The sequence below is a fragment of the Pantherophis guttatus genome, chromosome 14 (assembly GCF_059756535.1).
Source record: "Pantherophis guttatus breed Tessera chromosome 14, ASM5975653v1, whole genome shotgun sequence".
Taxonomy (NCBI): domain Eukaryota; kingdom Metazoa; phylum Chordata; class Lepidosauria; order Squamata; family Colubridae; genus Pantherophis; species Pantherophis guttatus.
Window position 1 is genome coordinate 3,493,557 of NC_142076.1, and position 18,154 is coordinate 3,511,710.

Sequence of the window (18,154 nt, forward strand, 5' to 3'; positions counted from 1 at the left end):
TGTCACCTCCCGGTTGGACTATTGTAATGCTCTCTACATGGGGCTCCCCTTGAAGAGCACTCGGAGGCTCCAACTGGTCCAGAATGCGGCCGCGCGGGTGGTTATGGGTGCAACTTGTTGTGCCCGCGTGACACCCCTCCTGCGCGAGCTGCACTGGCTCCCAGTGGTCTTCCGGGTGCGATTCAAGGTGTTGGTTACCACCTTTAAAGCGCTCCATGGCATAGGACCCGGGTACCTTCGAGACCAACTTCTGCCACCAATAGCCTCCCACCGACCAGTCCGCTCCCACAGAGAGGGTCTCCTCAGGGTGCCATCGGCCAAGTTATGTCAGCTGGCGACACCCAGTGGGAGGGCCTTCTCTGTGGGAGCCTCAGCCCTGTGGAATGAACTGCCCTCGGAAATACGTAAGATCTCCGACCTCCGAGTGTTTCGCTGCGCTCTGAAGACCCTGTTGTTCCGCCAGGCCGGGCTATTAACATAACGTTTTAAATTGGGGTATTTTAAATTTCTGGGATTTTAATTGGAGCCTAATTATTTAATGATTTTAAATTTTAACTGTTGTTTTGTTTCTGTGTTTTTAAATAGGCTGTACACCGCCCTGAGTCCTTCGGGAGAAGGGCGGTATAGAAATAAAATTATTATTATTATTATTATTATTATTATTATTATTATTATTATTATTATTATTATTATTATTATTATTATTAAGTCTCAGTGCTATTGCTATGGCCCTTCCTTCCTTCCTTCCTTCCTTCTGTGTTGGTACAGTGGCTAGAATGCAGTATTGCAGGCTAATTCTTCCAATTGCCAGTAGTTCGATCCTCACCAGCTCAAGGTTGACTCAGCCTTTCATCCTTCCGAGTGGGGTAAAATGAGGACCCAGATTGTTGGGGGCAATTGGCTGACAATGTAAGCCGCTTAGAGAGGGCTGTAAAGCACTGGGAAGCAGTATATAAGTCTAAGCGCTATTGCTATTAAGCTCGCAATAAACCTATATATTCATTTGAACTGCCTGGACTCCTGACTTCCCAAGCTTGACATGAAGCTTCCAAATGGTCTTCAAAAGCAACCTTGAAATGAGCATTGACTAAGCCATGACTAAGCCGTGAGGAGTTTTTCAATCCAGAAAAGGCAGCAACAGGTACAGAAGATGAATTCGTGCAGCAACATGCCCCTCCCCTCCAGTCAAAGCTGCCACCCACTACGGAGGCAAGAGCTGCGAGGACTCTCAAATAATCCTCTCAGAATTAAAGATGGGGATATGGGAGATCTAGAAACCCATGGGCGCTCGATCTTTTTGGAAATACCAGAAGAAGTCTGGTAGCCCCTTTCCGCAGTAACACAATTTATTCAAATTGTGAAAAGCGGGCTCACCCCAATTTAAATCAGTCAAGCCACTCTGTGTGCCTGATCAAGTGAGCTGCAGCTTCTGAGAGTGTATTTAATCCTCATTTTAAACCGGTAAAATGTGTTCGTATTACAGGCAATTTATACTTGTAAAAGATGCTTCCAGGCTCACCCACACTTTTTACCACCATAGACCAACAGAGCTGTCCTTATCTCAACCTCTACAAGACTTATCTGTCTTGTAGAGGTTGAGTCAAAGCCTGCTCTTCCCCATTCAGACCACCCCCTCCCATAACCATGGATGGAAACTAATCAAGGAGAGAAGCAACCTAAGAACTACAATAAGGAGAAATTTCCTGACTGTGAAAATAATCAAGTGAAACAGCTTGACTCCAGAAGTTGTGGGTGCTTCATCATTGGAGGCTTTTAAGAGGAGACTGGGCACCAATTTGTCCAGAATGGTATAGGGTCTCCTGCTCGATTAGGGGGTTGGACTAGAAGACCTCCAAAGTCCCTTTCAACTCTAATGTTCTATGAAAGAACCTGGTAGTGTCACTTCATTGACCCTTAGCAGAGAGGCAGAATTTATATAATCAACATTATTGATCAGACACCTTACTCTGTATTAGCATACAATCTCACCCAGCAAGTTCATATAGATGTTAAATAGGAGCAGAGAGAGAGAAAAACCCCAAAGCTGTGTGAAGGGTAGGGGCCTAGGACTAGACCTACCACCACCATCACACAACTGGAACTGGCCCTGGAGAAAAGAGGAGAACTGCCAGAACATTGTCAATTCAGATCTTTATTATGGTCATAAACAGGGGTGAAATCCAGCAGGTTCTGAGAGGTTCTGGAGAACCGGTAGCGGAAATTTTGAGTAGTTTGGAGAACCAGCAAATATCACCTCTGGCTGGCCCCAGAGTGGGGTGGGAATGGAGATTTTGCAATATCCTTCCCCCTGGAGTGGGGAGTGAATGGAGATTTTGCAGTATCCTTCTCCTGCCATGCCCACCAAACCACACCAACCAAGCCATGCCATGCCACGCCCACCAAGCCACGCCCACAGAACCAGTAGTAAAAAAATTGGATTTCACCACTGGTCATAAGGTAAAGGTAAAGGGTTCCCTCGCACATATGTGCTAGTCATTCCTGACTCTAGGGGGCGGTGCTCATCTCTGTTTCAAAGTCGAAGAGCCAGCGCTGTCTGAAGATGTCTCCGTGGTCATGTGGCCGGCATGACTCAATGCCAAAGGCGCACGGAACGCTGTTTACCTTCCCATCAAAGGTGGTCCCTATTTTTCTACTTGCATTTTTTACGTGCTTTCGAACTGCTAGGTTGGCAGAAGCTGGGACAAGGAACGGGACCTTACCCCGTTATGCGGCACTAGGGATTCGAACCGCTGAACTGCCGACCTTTTGATCGACAAGCTCAGCGTCTTAGCCACTGAGCCACTGTGTCCCATATTATGGTCATAGACCAGCATAAAGCAGGTGGGGAATAGTCAATTAAAGAGCATCAGAGTTTTTAAAAAAGAATTCTAGGAGATGCTAGAGAATATATCAAAACAGAAAGTATATATTTTAAAAATGAGTCTAAAAACCAAGGAGCAGGAGTATTAGATGGGTGTAGGGGAGCATAAAGGTTAATAGATGGAAGACTATATCAAATTACAGAGCACTCTAGTGTGGCAAACTAGATGCTCATTAAAGTCTAATTTATGGCATGGATCATCATCCAACAAATTTTAAGCACTGCTGCACACAACCTGGCAACATTATATGCCATCGCAGTGTTGCTATGTGAAAGTGTGTGTGCGCGTGTGTAGAATTGTCCTACGTGCCTAAGTATTTATGCAATAATGGTGAGATGCAGTGGTGGGTTGCCCCTGGTTCGGATCGGTTCGCAAGAACCGGTAGTAAAATTGGCGGGAGGCTCCACCCACTGACCCCGACATCATCACAGGTGATCTGCATAGAAGAGCGGGCGCGATGCGAACTGGTAATAAAGGTAAATAGAACCCACCCCGATGAGACTAGTATGAATGACTGTGTAGTAGAGGGACATCCTCAGTTGTTGCTGTGTGTCCAGAGTCACAGGACCTTGTGTGGCAGTTCTCTGGGTAAGGAATCTTCCTGTATCAGCTTTTAAGGACAGTTGAGGGGAGGGCAGAGTACTTCAAATACCAGATTACTTGAGTAAAGGTCTTCTGGTGTTTAAGTACTTCAAGTTTAGTTAAATGTGCCATAAGGATGTCATAGTACTTCTTGGATTCACTGGTAAAACCATAACTCATGCTTTCAACTCCTGGTCCCAAACCCCTAAACTGATCCAGAAGGAGATCCAGGGGTGGAATCCAGCAGGTTCTGACAGGTTCTGGAGAACCAGTAGTGGAAATTTTGAGTAGTTTGGAGAACCGGCAAATACTACCTCTGGTTGGCCCCAGAGTGGGGTGGGAATGGAGATTTTGCAGTATCCTTCCCCTGCCACACCCACACCACGCCCACAGAATTGGTAGTAAAAAAAAATCTGGATTCCACCACTGAGGAGACCATAATCAGTTCCACCAAATCCCATTGTTAAATCAAGGGGGGAAGACAATGTAGAGGCGCCACCTCCATCCATGTCCCATTAAATTTGATTGGGTGCAATCAAGGCCATCTCTGTGCTGTAAACAATTCTGAACTTGATTGAGAAGGATGCAGATAATCAGTTTCTTCCAGGCTCCTCCCGAGCTAAATCCCATCACTCTTCTTAACAACTCTCCCAAGGAGGAAGAAAAATGGAGAACAGATAAAATTGTCCAGTTCTAGGGTGTCCAGCAAAGGCTCCTTGAGTCACCTTGTTCAGAGCAGATGGAACCATCCCCTACTTGAAGAAGGCATTAACCGACACATGGCCAACCTCACATCACAACCAAGAAGCCCTGACCAACCAGGACAGTCAAAGATTGAACAGGGCATTGTCCATATTTATATGTTCTTTCTTGATATGCAGGAATGGGTGGGTGCTGCTTCTCACTGGTTACCGGATTTCATTGGATAGGCTTCCATATAGATTAATACCGAATTAACAGAGTTGGAAGGGACTTTGTAGGACATCTAGTCCAACCCCCTGCCCAAGCAGGAGACCCTGTACCATTTTTGATAGAAGGCAGTCCAGTTTCTTCTTGAAAGCTTCCAGTGATGAAGCTTCCATAACTTCTGAAGGCAACTTCTGTTCCATGGGTTGATTGTTCTGTCAGGAAATTTATCCTTATTTCCAGGTTGAATTTCTCCTTGTTCAGTTTCCATCCATTATTCCTTGTCTGACCTTCAGGTGCTTTGGAAAATAGCTTGACCCCCTCCTCTGTGGCAGCCCCTCAAATATTGGAACCCCACTATCCTGTCTCCCCTGGTCCTTCTCTTCACTAGACTAGCCATGCTCAGTTCTTCATATGTTTTAGTCTCCAGTCCATCATGTTCTTCTGATGCATGGGGTATTGTGAGTTTTCATTTTGAGGCTGCTCTGATACAGTTGTCTGAATTGTATTTAACGGAGAGGATGCAGATAAACCCATGGCACCTTCAACTTTCTGCTTTATTTTAAATTACTGGATAGATCATCTCAATTTAAAACACTGAACTAATAGCTCCAAGGACCTTGTTTTCTTCACCAGGACCAAAAGCCTCACAATCCTCCCAGATAATCCTGCTAGATCACACCTCAGGTATCTGATCCCTAGGATCTGCATGGTTAAAATCCAACTTCAAATGAATCTGAGTAACTCAATCCAGATGCCAGGAATAGTCCTTACAGAGGCTCTGTGTCAGGAATGCCACTCTGCTATGGCATCCTTTATTTACTGCCAGCCTGCCATACTCAGCGGGGGCAGCGGGGGGGGGCAGACAACTGAGGGGTGGGATGGGGGGGGGACTAGCATGAGAGGAATCAAAAATACACATTGTGCTGTTCCCCAAGAGCTGCCAGCTGTTCCAAGGTCACATTATGGAATGCAGAACCAGACTGTGAAGCCAGGGGCTATTACCCAAACAATTTGATTAGACGCTTAAAGATAACCAGGAGGGAAGGTTGGGAACGAGGGAAAAGTTAACCGTATGCTTTGGGCGTGAAAATCCCAGATCCGGCTTTGCTTCTTCTGTAACCACTTGACTTTAGTAAAGTGTACTTCCATTAACAATGGATTTCGAGAGTCTTTCTTTTCTAACAGACCGAGATGGGACAGCTGACACTCTGCAATTATTGCTCCCTCCTTATCCAGAAGGAACTAAGTCATATTAAGCAGACTATTGACCAGTTCTGTTCAGATGTGAGATGGGCAGAAAAAAATTGCTATTTCCTCCCCCCACCATCTTTATTATCACAAGATAATCCTTAAGAAAGGCCCTTGCCATGATCGAATAGGGTCAGAATTTGTTTTACTGGCATCTCTTCTGCTGATGCAATCAGTTCTTCTGGAAGGTGCAATTTAGTTCTCATTCCGGTTCTCATTCCAAGTGGATCAACTGCACCAGGAACAACCCAAGTTCCTTAAAACTCAGTTGAGTCCATCAGGTGCCTGGGGGAGGGGGGGAAGAGACCTATACAAATGGGTCCCATCTCCCTGCAGGATGGTGCAGCCAAGGGAACTCCAAGGCCAACAGAGGTGTTCTGCCTGTGATTGGGGACCGATGGCCGAATCGCCCAGTTCCAGACCATGTCACTACATGAGATAAATGCCAGATCTGTCCTTTGACCCCCACTGGGAGTTGGACCAGAGATGGCAGCCATGGACTAGACAGTGACTTATCTGAAATGGTATGGGTTCTCCTGCTTGAGCAGGGGGCTGGACTAGAAGACCTCCAAGTTCCCTTCCAACTCCTATTCTATTCTATTCTATTCTATTCTATTCTATTCTATTCTATTCTATTCTACTCTACTCTACTCTACTCTACTCTACTCTACTCTACTCTAATCTACTCTACTTCACCCATATAGTTGGGCTGTATTGCTATTATCCTTCTCATCTTTCCTATTACTTTCTCCTAGTGGTATCTTATGATTCTATTACTTTGTTGTTTGTTGTTTGTATGTACACTGAAAATTATGCACCGGAGACAAATTCCTTGTGTGTCTTGGCCAACAAAGAATATTGTATTGTAACGCTAACAACCTAAAATAATGGCAGGGATTCCTCTGTGCCTCTAGTCTAGCTACACTGCCTTCAGTGGGTTGCTGGATGGAAGTGGGCAGAGGCTGGGCAGTTGTGGAAGAGAAGCAGATCACTTGATTTGTGAGTTTCTCAGAAAGTTTTCCCCAACTGATAACGACCACATACACTGGATCAGACTGGCCGATGCAAAGAAAGAATGACTGATTCCAAGCCATCCCGTGCTGTTCTTTATTTCAATCGAGAAGACGGTATGGAACTTCTTGGCGGATTCTTTGTTTGCTTATTAAATTTATGTGCCACCCATCTCGTCAGAGCTGTTGTGGCCTGCCAGCTGCCAGCAGAGCTGGCGGCAGCCTCTGACAGTGAAGAGGTTGGGGAGGAACATGGGCCAGTTCTGGAGTTTTGGGACTTAAAAACAGCACTTCTCTGTGATTTGACAAGGAAGAAGAATCCCTGTTCAAAATTAGTTTTTGAGCATTTCATGGTGGTTCTTTCCCCTTTGGTAGGACTGTTCAGCCTTTCAAACTGGATGCTGAAAAGGTCTTCTGGACCACATGGGACTGAAAAATTGCAGATAGATCACATGTAGAACTTTAAAGCAGTGGTAGCTTTTCTTGGGATCAAGCAGCTGATCCTGGAAAGAGATGCAGTTGCTTTAATGAACTGCAGACCCATGTTACGCTCACATATGGAATTCTGCATGCACAGAGGCACTTTTTTGGAACACAATCTGATGCATTCCACCTCATCTCCACTTTGTTGTTGTCTTTCTTGTCTTGTCACAGACCCATGCCATTTCCCCCACAGTTTTTAAGATGAAACCTCCTACATTTCAATGAAATAAGAGATTAAATCTCATAGATTTCAGTGGTACTATATGATTAATGAGCCATGGTAGCGTAGTGGTTAGAGTGCAGTACTGCAGGCTACTTCTGCTGACTGCTGGCTGGCTGCCTGCAATTTGGCAGTTCAAATCTCACCAGGCTCAAGGCTGACTCAACCTTCCGTCCTTCCGAGGTGGGTAAAATGAGGACCCAGATTGTTGGGGGCAAGAGGCTGACTTTGTAAACCGCTTAGAGAGGGCTCTAAAAGCACTATGAAGCGGTATATAAGTCTAAGTGCGATTGCTATTAAGAGCAGTTTGACAGGGCAGCCGATTATCAAGGGAGATCGTGAGGAGGAGGGGGGCTGCCCTTTGCCTGGGATGACTGAATTTGAATTCCAGCCCTGAACAGATTTGACAGCCTCAAAAGGCCCCTTCAACTCTAGGATTCTATTGCCTTCTATATTCTTCTATGAATGTAGATATACCTCTAGTATTATCAGTACAATTTGGTGGGGTGGGGAAAAAATTGCTTTTATACAAATGTGGCAATCTGTGGAAAATAGTAGGAGGAAAGAGACGGTCTGGTGAAGGTGCTGGCCTAGAAGCCAGTAGGTGGTGAGTTCTAATCCTGCCTTAGACATGAAGGTGTTGTGGCCCGCCAGTGGCCTGCACGGATCATGGCTGATCCTGACGACGAGGAGGCTGGTGTGGTGTCACGCCAGCAGCCAGCGCAGCCGGCGCTCGCATCGGACAGCGAGGAGGCTGAAGAGGATATGGTGCTAGAGGCAGAGACTCACCCAGGGCCTTCAGAACCTCCAGAGGCTCCTTCAAGTGGAGAGAGCGAAGTGGAGGAGCCTCTTCTCAATGCTCGAGCACGCAGGGCTGCCAAAAGGCAGGAGTAGCTACTCAGAAGGAGGTCTTCTTGAGAGTAAGGCTTGAGGATAATTGGCCACTCCCTTAGCCTATTTAAGTCACACGCCCTTAGTAAGTTTCTTGCTGGAAACAACTTGTAATTATCATCAGAGCATTTTTGGAAAAGTCTTATCATATCTTGTTTTCTGGGCTGGTTGCCAACCTTTGCCGGACTTTGGTTTATTCTTGTTACTTAATAAATTTGATAAGGACTGTTGGTGTGTGTCAATATCCTCGGGAATCCGGAGCTGGGGCAGAACAGAAGGTCAGCCGGATTAAGCATATTAAGCATTTTCATTGCTTTGAGTTATTTACAAAAAATATAAAGATGGGATTAAAAAAAACCCTTTAAAAAAAGTTTTCTTCTTCTTCCAGCTAGGTTCTTAAACAGAAATAATTCTATCCATTTTCCATTATTCAAATGGATGATGGCTTCCATTCTTCAAACTGAGATGGACTTCTGCATGGTCTTTGCAGGGCTGCAGCAATATCTTGCCCAGATGGAGAGAAAGTTTTCAGCTATCCCTGCAAAAAAAACGGAGAATTGGGGCTAACAGCCCTCTGGCAAAAGGCCACGTCTTACCTTGGGCGAAACCCGGGTGAAGCTGACAGTTGTTGCCACCGTGATGCAGATAATTCCACAGGTCAACATAATGGAGAGGATGGCCCCAAATATTCTGGACGGGCTGTGGGATTCTGCTGGAGGGGGCTTTTCCTAAATGGAGAAGAGGGAAAATTAGTCCTCAAAAAAAGAGCCTGGATTCCATTGTTGGCTTCATCGATAACCATCATGTGTAGCCACATTCTTTTGGGGCTGGGGGCAAAGCTGATGGAGCAATGAAGATTATCAACCACTCATTTTTGAGCTATGTGAAAACCACAGCATTGGAGCGGTTTATCTTCTCCATTTCTGCTATCAGAATTATGTAAGATAATGTAGACTGATCTTTAGTGCCATTGCTTGATGCTTAAGTTTCCAAAAGCTATAGATATTTCCAAGAGTTAGAGAAATATGTCCCAACGGTTTGGGCCACAGCATATAAGTAATGTATAAATTGTAGCCTTCCTGTACCCTTAGAAAATGAAACATCCGATTGACTTATTTTGGTTATCAAATTGATTATCTATATCTATCTATCTATCTATCTATCTATCTATCTATCTATCTATCATCTATCTATCTATCTATCTATCTATCTATCTATCTATCTATCTATCTATCTATCTATCTATCTACAGTGTCTGTCTGTGTCTGTCTGCCTACCTATCTACAATATCTATCTACAGTATCTATCTATCTATCTATCTATCTATCTATCTATCTATCTATCTATCTATCATCTATCTATCTATCTGTCTATCATCTATCTATCTATCTATCTATCATCTATCTATCATCTATCTATCTATCTATCTATCATCTATCTATCTATCTGTCTATCATCTATCTATCTATCTATCTATCTATCATCTATCTATCATCTATCTATCTATCTATCTATCTATCTATCTATCTATCTAGTGTTTGTGTGTCTGTCTGTCTGTCTGTCTACCTACCTATCTACAATATCTATCTATAGTATCTATCTCTCTATCTCTAGCTCTACACCTATCTCTATATACATGTGTATATACACACACACACACACACACTGCAAGTATAAACTTACAGCAAAGAAGAAACGTAATTACCTGAGTGATTAATGTGGGACTTGCTCTCAGAATAGAGCCCTCATCTTATGGCACCTACAACACAAAGCCCCACCTTCAGCCTCTCCAAATGGGTCCCTTCCAGATGTGAAGGGCCGGCCAGACCAAGGCATCTGGTTGTGGAAAACCTGAGTCGATTAATTCCTTATGGGACATTGTAACTAGCAGGTGCCTCCCAGATGCTTCTCTACGTAGGGGAAAGGAGATTCAAGCAGGCTGCTGAGTTCCCAACCTACGGAATGGCACTTGGACTCGGGAGTGATGGAGGGGCTTCACTTTTGCAGCATCCTTTCTCTTCCCCCAGGGCAACATGGATGGAGCCCAGGGCATCCAGCAGCTCTAAAACCATTTTGGTGCATAAAAGCACCCACCACCATTAAGACGGGACCCTGACTTGCAGGCAGGGAGTCAGGGCTGTGGCCCTCCCTGGGGCAAACCTGGTGCGGAGGGAAGGCTACTTACTGTGTTGAGAGTAGTGTGGGCCACGGCCTGCTCCTCCATCCCGGATCTTTCTTTCCTCAGACTGAGTCGAATTGCCTTGTAATTCCAGAACTCCCAGTTAGATATCCAAGAATGTGCCCAAGGAGAGCCAGGTGAGCAATGCCCCTGGATTCCCAGCCTGGGCAGAGGCATGTGGAGGTGAAACTAGACTACCTAGTGGGTGGAGGGAAGGGGGGCTGCAGAGAGATGCTGGCCAGGCCCCAGTGATGCTTGCCCTGCCCTGCCCGGAGAGACAGCCAAGGCATTCATGGGAGCACAATCGAGGGCTTTGTGTCAGGGACCTTGACGCTGGCAGATGTTCCAGGGCTCCGCAGCCCTTTCTTGTAGGAAGGAAAGAACCTGGCTGGGGGACAGCAGCTGTCTGCCACCCCAGACCCAGAGAGCAAAGGTTGGAAAGGGGGTGTTGAATGCCCTGCTTGCCTACCAGCTCCAGAGTGTCCTCTGATCTCCATCTTCCACTGCCTCTGGAGAGATGCTCTTTGCTCCCATCACTTTCACTTGCTCGCTTATTTCCACGCACAAGGAAAGGAGGTACCCAGTCCTGGAACTTCAGGGACAAGAACCCATCAGATAAGGAAACAGTTTTCTCCCACAACTTTCATCTTGGTAGAGCCCATTTGCGTGGGGTGTTTCGTTTGATTCGTTTCAAATGGCTTTTGGATTAGTTTATGGTTTGGTTTTCATGAAAACCCAGAAACTGGGTGAATTCATTGACCAAATTGAGAAAGTTGTGTGAATTGCAATCAATACATCACAAAAGCATGTTTGTTGTGAAATAGTTACTTCCTTTGGTTTCCCCCACCCTTCCTCTTCCTCCCCCCCCCGTCTCTTTCTACCTCCTTCAAGATTGCAAGACCCTTGTGGGAGGAAAGGTCTACATTTCCTGATTTGAGAAACAGAGAAAAAATTTCCTTTCCAAACTTGAAAAGGCGCCTTGATTCTTGGTTCATCCATGGCACAAAATGTAACTGTCAGGACAGCAACGTGGAAGGGTCTTGCCTTGTTCTGAGATGATTTTGATTTTGATTCCCCAACCTAGCTCACAACTTTGCTGTCTGATCTGAGCCTACTAGAGGTTTTCAAGATTGGCCACAGGTTAGCTCCAGGTGCCCAAACTCTTCTTGGCTGGAGTTGAAAACAGAGAGATGCAAACCCAAAGCTCACCATATCCCCATTATGCAGAAACTCTCCAGCCACACTCTGCACGGACATGAAGTAAACCTTCAGCAGGACTGGTCAGCTCTCCACATTCCTTGGTGTCCTTAACAGATAAACAGAGTTGGAAGGGACCAATGTAGATCATCTAGTCCAACCCCCCGTCCAAGCAGGAGACCCTACACCATTTCTGACAGGTGGCAGACCAATCTCTTCTTGAAAGCTTCCAGTGATGAAGCTTCCATAACTTCTGAAGGCAACTTCTGTTCCATGGGTTGATTGTCCTCACTGTCAGGAAATTTCTCCTTATTTCCAGGTTGAATCTCTCCTCGGTCAGTTTTCATCCATTATTCCTTGTTTGGCCTTCAGGCGCCTTGGAAAATAGCTTGACCTCCTTCCTCTGTGGCAGCCCCTCAGATATTGGAAGATTGCTCCCCTGGTCCTTCTCTTCACTAGACTAGCCATGCCCGGTTCCTGCAACCGTTCATCATATGTTTTAGCCTCCAGTCCCCTAATCATCCTGGTTTCTCTTCTCTGCACTCTTTCTAGAGTCTCAACATGTTTTTTATAGTGTGGGGATCAAAACTGGATGCAGTACTCTAGGTGTGGTCTCATTAAGACTTTATAGAGTCCTGCTAGAGGATTCAAGAGATTCCAAGGCAAGCCTGCTCTGAGATCTGGGCCACGCGGGCCTGTCATTGTTTGTCATCTTTCTGTGGCACACCTGCCCTTTTCTCTTGCCAAGCAATCATACCTGGCAATAGATCACAGCAGCCTTCTTCCTTCTTCTGAGACCCACTGATAACCAGAGGTGAGGCGGAGGAGAGGAATGCTTTTATACCAAGCCTTCTCATTCTCCACCTTCAAACAAGCGTATTTTTGCACATCACAGTTCCAGCTTAAGACTGGGCACCATTCCCTCAGCCCACAGCCCTCACTGTTAGGTGAGCTCTGCAATCCTTCTAGTTTGCCAGTGAATTGAGTATGTCTAGTCTAACAAAGAGGAGTAGGGGTGACATTGGGAGCTTTGGGTTTGTAACTGTGGATCAGCTGGGTCCTTTTATGGGTGCAAATCTCTCTGGGCCACAAAGTTCCTTTGCTGATAAAACACCAGTGCAACCCTTTGTTTTACAGACTTCTTTATTTCTCTAATTTCCCTGCTTCAGACAAACCTATTTGGCCTCTGGAATTGCTTCTTGGTTCCTTTGGGGACTAGGTGGAGTACAACTGGGGTTCATGACTATTGAATGTGCCTTTTTACTCAGTGACTCTATGCCGGTGGGGTTTTTTTTTGAAGGGACCTAGGATGTAAATTGGATGCTAGCATGTATTGGGTTTCAGATGGAATTCATTTGGAATTGGCTGATGGAGGGGGAGATAGGAAGATCGCATTATGGGTGGAGGTCTCTTGCAAGGAGTGCTCCAAGTCCACTAAAATACAGGTCTCCTCCAGATGCCCCTTTGGATAATCTGGACTTGATTCTTTTTCTCTGGGGGCCCTTGTCTCCAAGGCAGGAGAAAGGTGTACCAGATATTCTGTTTGTTTTTTTCATGCGGTTTTGGAATCTTTTTTTCTGTCCTGCTGCAACAACTGAACTTGTTGGACTCATCAGAGCCTGTGACTTGGCATTTAGCTGAACTCTATTTTTACTGTATGGATTCAAAATACCCTCATGGAGTTTGTAATTCATGTGGAGGAAGAGAAAATTCCTAACTTCATCTGCAACTTCCATCTCCCACACTTCTCTTATTCGTGCTGTTAATTATTGCAAGCTTTTGTTATCGCCTCCCAAGAACGCTCCTTTGGAATACGGCACGTCAACAGTTGTTAGAAGGTGCTAAGGGAAACAAGAGATTGAACATGCTGACCCCACCACAATTCACAATTGAGACGCACCACAATTCTGGATGCAATTCAACAAACTACGGACTTGACTCAAACCCTGCCTCCTTTGGGGGATGGGTTACATTGAAAACTACAGTATTACAGGAGACGGATTGGCCGAGATAATTTAAAACAAGCCAAGTTGAGGCCTTGATAATTCTCACCATCATCTTTCACCCATTCTACACCTCGTTCATCACTATTTTTCTGAAGGCCAACAGAAAGATGGGCCAGTATCTGGGGAGGGACCGGGGGGGGAGTGGTTTTGTAAGATAGGCACCATAAGAGAGAAGACCAAGCCTCTACCAGGTGACTATTACACAAAGGGGAGCTGGAACATGCCCACCCTGGCCAGATCTAGAAGGATGGGCAGAAACCGTTGTGGAAAAGTGATCTCAAAATTCCCTTGACCCCATCTCTTTAAAACAGAGGTCTTCAAACTTGGCAGCTTTAAGACTTGTGAATTTCAACTCCCAGAATTCTCCAGCCAGCTACACTACGCTGGCTGGAGAATTCTGGGAGTTGAATCCACAAGTCTTAAAGCTGCTAAATTTGAAGACTTCTACTTTAAACGGAAGACTGTTAAATTGTAAAGATGACCACCTGAATTTTGAACTGCACATGGACCACACACAGTGGGGGCTGCCTGGGCAGCTTTAGGGTCTTATGAAAGGCCAGCGGTACCAGGGCACCCTAACTTCTGGAAGGAGAATGTTCCATATGGTTCACATGGAGTGCATTGCTGTGTGATGTAACCAAAAATGGAAGTGATAAAATTCTCATCTTTGTAACCCCAGCCCTGTTCCAGGTTTGGCCTCATGATCTCTCCTTACCCAACCTATCAATAAATCAATTTATACATCAATTTAGGGGTGTCTTGGGGTCTCATTTAAAATACTCTTAAGGGGAAAAGTTTTCCTTTAGTGTAAAATGAAAAGATCAGACACACAAAAAGGAAGCAAGAGTTATGTTTAATATGACTCAACGTCTGGATTGAAGATAGGTAACAGTTTTACGGTGCCCGCTTGAGAATTTGACAGTGCAATGCGAATTTGTTAAGAAAAGATGCAAGGAAAGCAGATGGCTGGTTCCACTTTGTGGCCAGCTTGTTTGAGCAACTGCTCTGACCATCTAAGCATTTAATGTAGATTTGACAAGGCCCTGAATCTCTCTGGAACGGTCTCAGAACAAGTCCTCCCAAGAGATCCGTTTTGTTTTTTTTATTTGGTTCACAGACTTTACATAATCAAAAGAAGAAAACAATCTTTTAGACTTGCAAATGAAAAGCTGATAAACTTAAAAGAAAAAAAGAGAAAAATTATTTGAAGACATAATAATCTATCTTTCAGCACTTCAAAAGAGGTGGAGAGATTAACATAAATTTATAATCACAGAATGCCTTGCTATAGATAATGCAATTATTGCTGTATGAAAAAGTGAGAAATTTCAAGCACCTTCAATATTGAAAATGCTGCCCACGCAAGATAACTGAAGCAAAAAAAGAAGTATCTTTCCTTTCTTCCCAATTTTAAGGTGACAATCTGGCAACTGATTCTGCAAGAAGAAAACTACCTGAGCACCTGAAAAGTGCAATCATGTTTACTGCAGACTGACAAGGCAAAAATGGTTCATATGCTTGTTTTCAGCAAGTGCCAAGACAGATCTGCAAAAGATTTTTCTTTTTTCCTACCATCAACCCAGAAGATTTCAACAGGAAGCACTAAATATGTTAATATAGTTGCTTCATCAACACTGACTTCAAAATGGCTTTAGGAAAAAAAAAACCTGCATCTATTTATGATACTGAAGAACAAAATGCTAGTAAATTCACTGTTGCCATGAAGAATTCCTATTATCACGGACTGACAAATGAACTCAGCATTCTATCCTGACAGTTAATCAAGTAATTCAAATATAATTCACTCTGATGATCTGAATAATGGACTTTTATTACATGCTTCTTGACCAATAAAACCAATTTGTAACATGTTTTTAAAATAGGCACCGCAATCAGAAATTCTAGAGAATTTCTAGAGAAACATATGAAGCGTGATGGTGTAATTCTTGTTTTGCATATACAGCAGTGCAAATGCTACTGGGCAGGAGCAAAAACATTACAAATGGATACACAATGATTTCCATTCCCCTGAAATAGCTGAACCAGAACCCAAGTAACCATAAAAACCAACTTTAACATCATGTCTCAGATACCAGAGCAGCTGCCCTTAAAACTGCTCAATTCCCTGAATTTCCAAAGATTGCATTACAAAACACCACAGTGCAAGGTTTAAACAGAAGCCTGCTCAGTCCTTCAGCTCGGCTGAGTAGGCCTCCACCCTGATACCTGAACACCAGCCAGACACAGCTTGATGTATCTGAAAGCTGATAGACACACACACACACACACACACTTCCCTCTTTCTCTCAAAGTGCATTTTTAAACAGAAATTTGTAAACAGAGAATTCAATTTGAATGTTGCGCACGAAAATCATCTTACTTTTGCAAGCAGCAATTGTCTGCACCGCAGTAACTGAGAAAATACTACCAGCCTGAAGAGACTGCAGGTGGCTTGGGATGAAGAAAGACCTCTGCAGACCTGGAACGTCTCCCTTCCTTAATCGGTGAGAGCAGGGAGGAGGTCCGCTATGCTATCGATGTAGTAATCGGGGACCAGGCTTCTGCGCTCAGGACAGTCGCTGTTGAGGTGGCCCTTAACCTCATCCAGTGTCGTGACCCCAGTGAGAGTGAGGAGGGTGGTCAGGCCGCAGGTGTTGCCCATGAGGATGTCTGTGTCCAGGCGGTCACCAACCATGATTGTGCGCTCAGGGTTAATCTTAAACTCGCTGGCCACACACTCAAACATGAAACGGCTGGGCTTGCCCACAATGAAGGCTTCCCGTTCCGCAGCTGTCTCCACTGCCTTGACGAGGCAGCCCGTCCCTAAAGGAGGAAAGACAAAAAATATATATGAAGAACTGGTGCAAACCTGAGCGGGCCATACAACTTGGTCTTTAGTTTGCTAATGGGGGAAAAAAACCCTGTATGGCTGAAGTTGGGGATGTCCTGCCCCTTTGGGCCTGAAATTGAAACAACTTTTGTTTGCATTGCTTTCACTCAAGCTTTTGTTTCGCCGGATTTCATGGCCACCATGCAATCCCAGAAAATATGCCTCTTTTATTGGAGGCAGCATAGAAGTGGTGTGCTTGCACCTATGCCTGCTCTACAGCTTTTTCAACTTCAGATCCAAAGTCAGCACATCTCCAGATCCAGGGAATGAGGGCAACACCAGAAGGAAATGCATATATAAGGTGTGACCCAATTATTATTCCGAACATCAGCTGAGCAATGAAAAAGCCATGATGCAGCAGACAAATAGGCTTCAGGACCACAAAATTTAAATTTCTGTGGACAGAACCCCATTTCTGTTATGTGATGAGTATTATCCCAGGGAAAAAAGAACACGTATACACAAAATGGGAAATTAATTTTGTTTTTGAACCTGAAATAAACACATTGCATTTGGCAGGTCCTGGTTGGACTGTCATCTAGTTGAACCAAGGTCATTTTATTTATTCTGGGTTTCTGCTAAAACAAAATCTAACTAATTTATGTAGATAAAGGCCTCTCTCTCTTCCCCTGTTCTGAGTGTCCTATATGTCACCCAGCACCTTTCATTCCCTATGTGTCCTTAGTTATTTCCAATGTTTCAAGCACAGAGGACTTAATATTCTCATGTGCACATCACTCTCTCAATCTTCCTAGCCATGCATGGAATGTTTTATATACCATTACAAATGGTGGAAGTGGGACAGGATAGCTTGTTAAATGTCCTATCAATTAGACCAAAAGTAGTTCTAAATGGTGTTTACTTATATTTGAACGTCATGGATACTGGATGGAAAAGCAGGATACAAACCAATTAAATAATAATGATTATTACTCTACACGTGGCTTTAATCCAGAATCTGAGAATGGGGCTTTACTGCTTTGGGGGAGGGGGGGGCTGTATGCAGCTTCCAGTAGCACAATTCCGAGAAAGACACTCTATTTCCAATATAATTAGTACAAGGTTGTTTAGGGATTGTTATGCCTTTCCCTCCCAGGATTAAACTGTAAGAGGTTTAGCGTCTAAGTCAACAGCTCAACCTAAGATTTTACAAGTAGGAAGGCAAGAGATGTGACCTTGCAGAGCCTCAGAGAGTTAGCTGAGCCAAAGAGACTTCTGGGAGGGTCCCAAGTACAGCAGTCCTCGACTTACAACAGTTCACTTAGTGACCGTTCGAAGTTACAACGGGCACTGAAAAAAGTGACTTATGACCATCTTTCACACTTCTGACCACTGCAGCATCCCCATGGTCACCTGATCTAATTTCAGCTGCTTGGCAACTGATTCACATTTATGACCGTTGCAGTGTCCCCTTTGCCACCTTCTGACAAGCAATGGAGAAGCGAGAATCACTTAACAACCCCCGGGGTTATTAATTTACCAACTGCAATGATTGCACTTAACAACTGTGGCAAGGAAAATCGTAAAACGGGGCAAAACTCACTTCACCAGCGTCTCGCTTAGCAACATAAACGGTGGTCCTTAAATCGAGGGCCACCTGCACGAGCTGCTCAGAACTACCCCGCCCAGTCTTTCCTGCACCCGCTTCCCCAAAATC

At 44.6% G+C, this 18,154-nt stretch overlaps 3 protein-coding genes across 4 annotated transcripts in view; all 3 read right to left on the bottom strand.

Moving 5' to 3' along the window:
• BRICD5 (BRICHOS domain containing 5) overlaps nt 1-16,116 on the bottom strand; it is a 26,225-nt gene extending 10,109 nt beyond the window's left edge. For both annotated transcript variants that reach the window (XM_087878436.1, XM_087878435.1), the window contains exons 1-2: nt 15,988-16,116; nt 8,822-8,953 (exon numbers count right to left, since the gene is read on the bottom strand). In XM_087878436.1, coding sequence (XP_087734562.1) covers nt 8,822-8,890 — 69 coding nt within the window. In that variant the 5' untranslated portion in view covers nt 8,891-8,953; nt 15,988-16,116. The remainder of the gene's footprint in view (nt 1-8,821; nt 8,954-15,987) is intronic.
• LOC117667384 (hexosaminidase D-like) overlaps nt 1-18,154 on the bottom strand; it is a 256,224-nt gene that overhangs the window by 69,027 nt on the left and 169,043 nt on the right. The gene's annotated exons all lie outside the window — the stretch shown is intronic.
• Nucleotides 14,445-18,154, bottom strand: part of PGP (phosphoglycolate phosphatase) — a 4,473-nt gene continuing 763 nt past the window's right edge. Inside the window, exon 2 of the mRNA XM_034420577.3 lies at nt 14,445-16,430. Within this exon, the coding sequence (XP_034276468.2) occupies nt 16,105-16,430 (326 nt within the window). The 3' untranslated portion in view covers nt 14,445-16,104. The remainder of the gene's footprint in view (nt 16,431-18,154) is intronic.